Source organism: the organism of the source record quoted next, unplaced genomic scaffold (assembly GCF_019419815.1).
Source record: "Pyrus x bretschneideri cultivar Hongxiangsu unplaced genomic scaffold, Pyrus_bretschneideri_v1 Contig71, whole genome shotgun sequence".
Lineage (NCBI taxonomy): Eukaryota > Viridiplantae > Streptophyta > Magnoliopsida > Rosales > Rosaceae > Pyrus > Pyrus x bretschneideri.
The window spans coordinates 1,172,004-1,182,893 of NW_025999811.1; the positions used below are offsets into that span (position 1 = coordinate 1,172,004).

The 10,890-nt window shown below is 35.0% G+C and overlaps 1 protein-coding gene across 1 annotated transcript; it reads right to left on the reverse strand.

Annotated features, from left to right (window-relative positions):
* Positions 1 to 2,002: 2,002 nt before the first annotated feature.
* LOC103959908 (transcription factor MYB20) lies at positions 2,003 to 4,427 on the reverse strand. The gene is made up of 3 exons (XM_009372287.3): positions 4,142 to 4,427; positions 3,535 to 3,664; positions 2,003 to 2,690 (listed from the first exon to the last, which is right to left on the reverse strand). The coding sequence occupies exons 1-3, from the start codon at positions 4,272 to 4,274 to the stop codon at positions 2,126 to 2,128; spliced, it is 828 nt and encodes a 275-aa protein (XP_009370562.1). The 5' UTR covers positions 4,275 to 4,427; the 3' UTR covers positions 2,003 to 2,125.
* Between the last annotated feature and the right edge of the window lie 6,463 nt (positions 4,428 to 10,890).

Below are 10,890 nucleotides of genomic sequence, written 5' to 3' on the forward strand. Positions count from 1 at the left end.
ATAAGCAAATACAAAGCTCATTAAGTTTTCGATATGAAACAACATCCTTTCAAAAACAGAGTGAACTGACTAATGGTTTCTCTGTATCTAGTCACTGCCTTCAACGTAGGAATTGAGAAACTTGAGGGAAGTTTGATGTGATTTTGTGAACCAGTTTGATTTCTCAAATCTTCTCCACTGCTCATAGTTTAGATAAAAGTTAGGAGGATGTATTCAATTGAAATTTTGAGGAATTTTAATTCTTTTAATGAATTTAGGGGTATCCAATCAAAATTTTAAGTGATTTTCTAATATTCAAGTGTATTCAATTAGGATTTAAAGATAGTTTAATAAAATCATTAGAAATCTAGATGTATTCAATTAAGATTTTAAAGAAATTTATAATATCCAGGTGTATTAAATGAGAAATTGATTTTAAAGAATTTAAAAAAGTTCAGGAATTTGAAAGAATTGTAGAGATTTCTTAGTGTATTTTAAACATCCACAAATCTCACATTTCCTTATGAGATTTCGAGGGAATTGAATCAAAATTTTACATGGAATCTCTACAAATCAATTAAACTCCACAAAAATACATGGATTTATAAATCCATTAAAATCTCTTAAATTCCCAATTAGTGAAGATTATCATATTTTTGTCTAAAAAAATTTCTTTTATTCAAGATATTCAATTTAATCCTAATTAATCTAAATTAAGGAAAGTGATTTAAACTTGAGAGTAGAGAGAGAACTAACTACTCTAGCTACCCAACTTGATTAAGTTCAAATGTACCACTAAACAATACAAGTTTTGAATAAAAAGACGATGCAACTTAAATGGTATGATCTCAGCAAAAGGAAAAAAAGAACTTAATTAATCAACATGATACCTAAAATAAAACATGATAATGAAATGTAACCAATCGGGATCTCGAAAAGGTTTACTGAATACTTCAAAACAAAGAATAAGAAAACATGATTAGAACGAGGAAACTGGCCAGGCTACATCACATTGAAATAACAATCTAAATGCTTCCATTACACACAAAGTATTAATTATTTCATTTCACTTTCTGAAAGAGTAAAAAATGATATACATGTTTTTTTTTTTTTTTCTTACAAGAACATTAGAATCTGGGGTTTACCTTTAACGCACTCCATCCCAAAGTCACATAAAACAAATCTCATTTAAATGGATGTAGTTTTCTTTGTTGAAATATCCCACTTCGGAAAGAGATAGAGAAAAATAAGACTTTAAATATTTAACTCCATACCAATTAAAATTGAGGTTTTTTGTGACAAAACTTCACACATGTTGAATTGTGCATATGATAATTAACAAGTTAAGGCCATCTCCAACCGAAGGGTCCAGAAGGCCAGACGGCCGAAAATAGCCCGAAAACCGTTTTCAACCGAGGGCTAGGTCAGAGGGCTGTGGAATCTGAGAGGGCCCCACGAAATCGGCGAGGGCTAGAGGGCTGGCTAGAAAATATAGCTTTCCTGTCGGTTATAACCGACAGGATTGCTTAAAAAAATTTTTGAATACAACGGCTAGTTGACTAGCCGTTGTATTCAAAATTTTTTTTTTTTTTTGGTTTTTTGGGCCATTTTTTTTTTAAATTCTTAAAAATTCTATTTTTTTTTCTTATAAATACCTAAACCATTCATTGAATTTAAATTCTAATTTTTTTGGTTTTTTGGGCCAGTTATCGTTGTAGTTTTTAAATTTAAGTTGTTGGATTTGAATTTAAGTTGTTGTAGTTTTTAAATTTAAATAATAAATTATGTATGGCCCTTTGGCCCTCGGTTGGAGACGATTTTTTGTGGTAGGGCTAAAACGAGCCCTCTGGCCCTCGATTGGAGACGGACGTAAATATGGTTATGTACTGTTCATTAAAATATTAATATCTTGGAGAATCTTGGAGGGCCAAGAGGGCTAAAACGAGCCCTCTGGCCAGCCCTCAGTTGGAGATGACCTAAGGACAATATTGATATTATAAAAAGTATGTCTTTAACATGTCTCTTTGATAATTTGACATTCTTCTCTCTATTCTTTATTTATTTTGTACTATTCGGAAAGTAATTAACAAGCAGATTACAATATATAATCCAAGCGGATAAATTTTAGTTCTTTCTCTTTTTGTTTTTACAAAAGCCCATATGCCCAAGAATCTTGACCCCAGCTGCTGAAGTCATCATCCCACAAGCCCATGCTGTCATTGTTCTGGTTGTTGTTGTTGTTGTTGCTGTAATCACAGTCAGGCCACTCAAAATCTGGGAGATACAAGTCTTCAAGAAAAATGGATGATGAATTTGAAGAAGAAGATGAAGAGGTTGATGAAGAAGGAGCACAAGGAACTAAAATCTCATGGGGCTCAATTAGTGGAACTTCATCTATGCAGAATCCATCAATCAAGAACTCCATTTTATCCAATTCATCACCTCCCATGTTTTTGGAATCTTCCTCTTTGGCTTGAATAGGGTTGTTTTGGCCAATTTCAAAGCTGTCATTAGCTACACAAGATTGTTCTTCTTCTCCTTCTTGTTTTTGACTTTGTGATTGGTGGCTTTGATCATTGACATTAGCAATTGGTTTGTGGGTGAGAGGATCAATCCCCATTTTTCTCAACTTCTTCTTGATGTGGGTGTTCCAATGATTTTTTATCTCATTATCTGTTCTTCCAGGGAGATGAGAGGCAATCTTAGACCATCTGCCAAAATGGAAAGTAAAACATCATTTAATTTCGATGATACGATGTTTGAAACCTCTAATGAACAGGTTGGTGAAGCCGAACATAATTGCAATGAGCTTGAAAACTGACTTGATTAAACAGCCTAACCCACATATACAACAAGAAAAACAATATTTGACTTGAGCACACAAGAAAACAAAGAAGAAGAAGAAAAAAAAAAAAAAATTAAAGAATTGTTTGCAAGTGCTTTTCGCATCATGAAAAGTGGATTGACTTTGTGGCCACATGAAAGCTCCAAGCAAATGTCCTTCAAAGATTAAAAATAGGAGAATATACAGAAGGACGACTTCATATTCAGCACAGTTGAATTCGATGGATATTTATCAACATGCAGTTATTTTATTTATCTCAAGACAAGAGATAAAAAGTTTAAATTTTAAAAAAAAAAAAAAAACCAAAGGGAATATATGTTGGAGTGGGTGTAAAAAGCGAAGTAGGATTTTTTCTTCTCTTTTGTTTTCTCTCCTTTCTTCCCCTTTTATTTGAAATTAAGATACGTCAACATCTTATATTAATTTTTTATAAGAAGAAAAAGCCAAAATAAAGAATGTAAAAGGAAAGAATGAAAGGAGATGGAAAAAGAAGAGAAGAGAATTCTAGTTCGTAAAAACCTTAGAAGTCTCATTTCCGAGGAATTGTGCAAAATCTGGTCTTCTACTTGCATGGTTTTATATTTATTAATATTTTAATTGAATTTACAAAGAACATAATCTGTTATTAACTTAAGGAGTGGCAGACAGCTCAACAACTCTTGAAACTTGCTTTTGGAAAAAGCACCTTCCTGAAATGAATAATCACAAACCTGTTGCCAAGTTGAGCATGAAGATCAATGACCATTTTCTCTTCATATTCTGATAAAAGACCTCTCTTCAAGTCTGGCCTCAGATAATTGGTCCACCTCAGCCTGCAACTTTTTCCACACCTTAATAATCCTGCAATTAGACCAATCCACCACATATAGTCAATGAACTGTTTACCATTTTTTTCTTCACCTTTTCTTTTAAATTTCACATTAATTCGGGCAATCATGAATTTTAGTTGCAGGTGGTTTATTAAGCTCACTTCCTCCTCAGACTAAAAAATAAAAAATAAACAATAAAACCAAAAGCAAAAGAGTTTGAAGCCACCGTTTTCGGTTTTTTAAGAGGAATGAAAAATAAAAAACAAAGATCAAGAGGTGAAAAAATGAATTAAAACAAACCCCATTTGTGAAAACAAACGAGAAACTGGTTAAATTTTTCAGATTTGAAAGATTAACAGTTAACAAATGTTCTCCCACCCTTCTCCTCCCGAAGGAAAGAAAGAGAGTGAATAACAGAGCATTCAAATTTGCAGAATCTCTCTCTCTCTCTCTCTAAAATGGCCATGGAGCGAGAAAAATGAAGTATATAGATGATCTGATATGAGACCTGCAAGCTTAGGGACAGCTCTCCAGCAGCATTGGCCATTGGCGAGGATGAACTTAATGAGCTTCTTGTCCTCTTCAGCTGTCCATGGTCCCTTCTTCAACCCAACTTTGTCACAGCACGGTTGCCTTCCCATTGAATATTCCTCACCAAAATCAACTCACCCACAAATTAGCTATAATATGAATAGCTAGCTCGATCAACTAGTTTTGTGATATGAGAGATGCGCAGATAACAAGGTTAGACTCATACCACTACCCACCCATATATATATATATACACACACAACTCATAAAAATATTAATATAACAAAAATAATTCAAAAATACCCCCAAGGCTAAGAAGACTTCCCTTCTATGGACTTTTTGCTTGGCTTAGTTGGTTGGTGTATTTTATTTGTTTTACCTTCTCTCTCTCTCTTCTTATTCAACATTTGTAATTCACGAGTTACGTTCAAATCAAGTAGTTAAAAGCGTTTATTTTGACATTAAAACTATGTATTCATGATATTAAATTCATATTTTTACAATGAAGTAATAAAGTTTTGTTACCGTATTCACTCTTTTTTTTTTAAAACACCAAATAACGTTATTACAAACGCAACATTATTACATGTAAGTTCAACTATTATAAATGAATCTTGTATGTATTAGAGAGTGTGTCAGTAATTCTATCAACTTAACGTGGCAAATAACATTCTTTCTTTCAATTTTTCTCCCATTCATATTCATTTTGATTCCCTACTTAATCTTTTGGAAAATTAAGGGGGCTTTTCCTCCTACTTTGTGTATACAGTGTTGGCATGCTGCGGGTAACGCGTAACACACGTGAGAGGGTCTTAATCAGAAAGCTCCACCTCATCAACATCCATTGCTTGGGTATGAAGCGTGAGACACTCCATTAGTCCATTCCCTAACACACCATTGAACATAAAACGACACCGGCACAAATCTTGAAGACGAAAATATGCCAGGAGGATACTCGTGGGTTCCTCTTTGTGAAGATCTTGGAGATCCTCCAATCATATTCGTTCATCGTATATTGTGCGATCAAAAATTATTGTAATTTTTTATATTTAAAATTGAATATAAATAGTACTTGATTAAAACTAACCGCACGATATACGATGAACGAATATAATTGGAGGATTCTCGAATCCTCACAAAGAGGATCCGGCGAAGATCCTCTCTCGAAAATATGGAACCCTAATAATATACGCTTTTTGTACTTGTCGTCCTAACTTTAAAATTTACACTAAAAAAACAGTACCATAGGTATGATGGTTCCTTAATAGTCGTATACATACCAAGCAAAAATAACAAATAAAAAAAAATCAACCAAAATTGGAGATGAATAAGTTCAAATGAGAAGATTGCTAGCATTTTTCTTTGGTGAGAACCAAACCATGGGGACATATCCTCATTTGACCACCTTACCTCGCCTCCCTCATCACTTGGGTTTATGAAATTTCCCTCTTTGATCATCATTATTATCACAGACAATATGAAATCTATGAGTCATTTACAACATCAAGTATTTTGTGCAATAGATGAGAAGATTAATTTAAGTGCTGGTATGATTGACAATTTATTTTTATTTCAATATAATACAGTTTAGTCGCCTTAGTTAATTAATTATCAAGTTAAATCATCATCTACATGTACTTATATTGTTTTAATTTGAAACTACTTCTTCTTTTGGGTCTGATAAATGCACTATACATTTTTTTTTTAATATTTAGATTTTGTACACGCCATATATGGTCCAACACACTTTGGTTTGAAGCAAAATTTTCCATCTGCGTATACATGATACATGAAGTTCTTTTAACAATTTGTAATTTTCTAGTTTGGACTGGTAGGAAGTTTGATCAAATATTCTAAGGTAAATTACACAAAACTACTTTAATTAGGGATCGAATCACAATGTCATACCTTATATTTTAAATATTGCAATGTCATACCTCAATTTATAAATTCGTTGTAATGTCAAACATCCGTTAAGTTTTCTGTGAATTTGACTGTTAAATGATGACGTGGTAGGAGCAAACCCACGGACAAGGATTGTCTGCCCTCCCACTTCCGGTGCCATCCCATGCCATCCTGTTTGTGTGGTCACGGTTAAGCCTTATCAACATTTTATATTACTATTCATTTTTGTCTTATTATCTCTATAAAAAATAATATAAAATGTTAACGTGATTTAACCGTGATCACATAAAATAAGAAGGCAGACAATCCTTGTCCCAATTAAACCCACTCCTTTGGAATTAATTTTTTATCAACAATGAAAATTAATTAAAAAAATACTCTCTCCTCCTTTCTACCCAGAAATCAACCCCTTGGTCCTCCCCTCCCTCATCCGTTCCCCTTCTTCCTCGTCCCCCTTAAACACAGCCACCATCCTTCAAACTCTCTCAACTGTCGAACCCACTCCCATCCCTAATCCTTCAATCAACCATTGAGTCCGCTGTCGCAGTGAGATTAACGACGATAAAAGATGCAATCGAATAAAATTTAAAATCAAGGGTGCAATCGACGAGATCTCTAGCGAAGCGAGAAAAATAACCTGTGGACATGGGATTTCTTTTCACCATATTTATGTTTGGTGGGGGAGTGGGATCGACGGGGGAGAATTGCAGAAGGTTGGGGTGGATTAACTTTTGGAGAAGGGAGCAGGGGTCGACGGAGGAGGGGATGGGGTAGGGAGCTTCGTAGACTTCGTTCGTTGGTGATGGGATGGGGCAGGGAGCAATTCATGGAAGCTTCCCCTTGAGAAAGGAGAGAGAAAAGAGGTCACCAGAATTCGCACAGGTTAGAGAAAAAGAGAGAGAGAGAGAGAGAGAGAGAGGCTCTCTGAGATGTCGATGGCAAGACCACAAAATTGGTTTTTGATGAAGCCCAAACCCGAGAACCAATCAGATCGAGTTTAAAACGGCGTCGGAGGGCCCGCTGATGTCGATCCAGATGAGGAATTTCTCAGAAGATTCGATGCTAGTGTGCGTAGAGGAAGGCTTTAGAACGATGATTGTGGAATTTGATGATCTAAGCTTGATATGCATGCTACGGAAAGAGCAGCAAGAGGACAGCAATCTTGGTTGCAGAATTTGAAATTGGAAGCCTGCCATCCATGGTCGGCGTCAATGAAGAAGAAAAGGGATGATGATGAAACCTAGGTTCAGGGTCAACACCAATCCATAAACATTACACAATTGAATTTTATTTAATATAATTGTTTTTAATATGTTAGTCAATATAATTGTTTTAACATTTTAAAATTATTTTTTTTTACCACGTGGCACATTTTTTTATAGCAATTAATCAAATATGTGAAATTTATATTTATCACATCATCATTTAACAACCAATCTTACGGATTGATTAATGGAGGTCTGACATTGCAACGAATTCATAAAATGTGGTATGAAATTGCAATATTTAAAATATGAGGTATGAGATTGTAGTTCGGTTATGGTGATTTTGTGTAATTTACCCAAAATTCTACTTCCTTAATTGGTGTCAGTTTTGGTGGATATTTTATCATTAATAGCCTCAGTTTTTGTGGAGATTTTATCATTAATAGCCTAAACTTGACCCCCATTTTCATAAATGTCAAGTTTTATAAAAAATTTCAAAAATGACAAAACACTCATGCAAAAGTACCCAAATACCCTCAAAATTTGACCCTCAAATGCAGAAGCTGCTGTCTGTGTTGTGTCATTGAATGCAAAGCCATTGTTCTACTATCCAGGGAAGAACTTCATGCGAAAAAAAAAACCCAGAACCTTGTAGGATTCATGATATTTCTTATTTATTTTTAAGAACAGTTAAAATACAAACTACAGTTGAGCTAAAATTGTGAAAAGGATATGGATTTGTTTATCAGATGAAAAGTTCTTCATGGGTGTTGTTCAAATGAAAATAGTGGTTGATGTCTTGAGATGAAATTGACTTTTCACTTTTGTGCTTTCAAAGAGAAAGGTAGAGATACATGTTTATAAAAGGAGTATCAATGATCTTGATTAAGAGTATATTATCAGTAAAAATAATTACAAGTGAAAAAAAAATAGGAATTTTGAGAGAGAGAAGTTGAAGACAATTCAATAAATGTGTGCAAAGCATCGCTTGGTAAAATTGTATCTATGGTAATTTTGAGAAGACGACCTTTGAATTTGGAAGTTTGCTTGGCAATTGGTGTGCGGCTCCACTGTTTTCTCCTCCCTCTCTGGGTTTGGGTTTTGGGTGTAATTGGATTAAATTATGAGGGTTTTTGTGTCTGTGTCTATGTCTGTTTAAATGAATTTTTTGGTATATTTGAAAGTTTTGATAAAAACTAACATTTTTGAAATTAAGGGTTAAATTTTGGTTATTAATGATAATAACTCATTTTTGTGGGGATGTGAAATTAAAAAAATCTAACATCGGTGAAAGTAGAAATAATGTAAGGGCTTATAAGTAAGTTGGGTTATTTATCATATTGTCAATTAGTTTTATGGTAGAACCCCAACTTTCTTCATGATATCAGAGCAGGCTAACCCACATGTGAAGCTCAACGACCACACGTGCTCCAAGTCACCCAATTTGCATTGTCCACGTGTTTGGCTTGAAAATTCGCCACACGTGAAGGGATGTGTGAGGATGTGAAGGTTTTTCAAGCCTCATAGGGGGCGTGTAAATATGTGAAAGTAAACGAGTTGGTTTTATGGTAGAATCCCACCTTTCTTCAATTTTGGGTTGGAAACATTCTCAATTGATGCGTTCTTATGAATTGATTTGCATATCTTGATCACATGTGTCCTTGTTGTCTATATTTTCCTCATTTGTTCCCGTAAAATAAAATTAAGTCATCACATAAATCTATCAAGTGTGTGTTCGTTGATTATAATTCCTGCTCTAATTATAATAAGGTTTCACCTAAATCTATCTACAAAGTTGTCACTTAAATCTAGTATATGAGTGTGTTCGTTGGTTATGCCAAGTTCCACCATCGAAACACGACGCGAAGAAAACCTTTAGGATAGCATCCCCATTCCAGACGAGCGACATTACTGACAGTGCTGATACTACCAACACCAACAGGATCCTCTCCGCATCATTTTGGTGGGGATTTTGAAAATCCGTGAATCATGTCCGTTTATCGTACATCGTGCGGTCAGTTTTTGTCAAATATTATTTGTGTTTAATTTTAAATAAAAAAATTTAAAATATTTTATGACCGCATGATGTACAATAAATGGACATGATTAACTGGATCCCTGAATCCTTACAAAAAGGATCCGGCGAGAATCCGAATTCCTACCAACGTTCACTTGCAGGGAAATAATCGTAACTTGTCAGCATCATGAAACCCTAACGAAATCTTAAACCAACTGCTTTGGTACGGAAGCAAAGGTAACACATAAAAATGTAAATTACAAGCAAACTCTCCTGGATACAATTTTCAGCCTACTCGAGTTGCCAGCCTATGTTTCAGTTCAAATGACAAGTTTTTTTTTTATCAAAACCACTTGTGTCTTCCATTTTGGCACGTATAGATGTAGTTATACATCAAAACAACTTGTTTTGATGTACATTTATTCGATAAGTGAAAAAAGACGAAAATGCCCATAGTTGGCTAAACATAATTATACAAGAACGTATTTTATCCTTATAAGCTTCGTTGCATTTCTTGGCATATTTGGATAAAGCTCGATCCCACGAGCGCGTAGACGAAGACCGTTCGTCAAACGAAGTTATAATAAAGGAGATATAAAGAAGCAAAAGTAAGGGCAAAATGTTCATTTGATCCTTAATCTAGAAGCTCGAGCTTTGTTGGAGTAGCCATCTGAGGCGCCACATGTGTGGCTGTGATGGAGATAGGAGAAGAGAAAGGAGGGAAATGAGGGAAATGAGGAAAGAGAGAACGAGTGAACCAATTTTCCCCCTTTTGAATTGTTTACCTACGTGACCTGATCCAGTTTTGGATAACAAATTCTGGCGATTTTCATCGGATTTTTCAATGAATTCCACCCAACCACCATCTGCACACTCCAACTTGACCTTCATTCTCCCATTTCCAGCAAAAGCCATTTTGGACTCGATTTCACGAAGAACGGCACCAATGGGTGCGATAGTTCCTCGCCAGCAATCCACCATTTTTGAAGTGTTTTCCTTCCACCACCACCACCAAAAGACTCCTCTTGAGCCTAGGAACAAACCCTAAACAATTTTTTTTTTTTTTGGGTGGGGGGGGGGGGGGGTGGAGGGTGTGGTGCAGTGGGGAAGTCGAATCGAAGAACACCCATTTTAGGGTTTTCGGCAGATCAAGGTGATTTCAGACGTCTTCCTGGTCGAATTGGATTTCGGCTCAAGTATGAAAAATGTTCCCCTCATTGAGCTTACATGTCTGTAAAATTTGGTAATTTTTGGAGTTAGTTGGAAAATTGGGTTTCCATTCAACGAAAACCACTGCCTGCGGAGGTGCGTGGCCAATGGGCCGACATTGCCTTTTAAGTTAAATTTGATATTCTAATTTCATATTTGATATCCATTTGATATGATTCGATGGTTTGAATCTAGTATTGAACATATCCGCCAGTTGGAATATTTTTAGTAAATGATTTCAATATGACAATGAACTAGGAATAGCTTGATCTCGTTTGAGAGTACGTAAGCAGTCTAATAAAGAAGTTAGATGCAACAATAAAGTAACAAAAATAAATTTTGAAAATTGTCAAGTAAGGACATTTATTATGGTTAATAGTGTAAATGTCA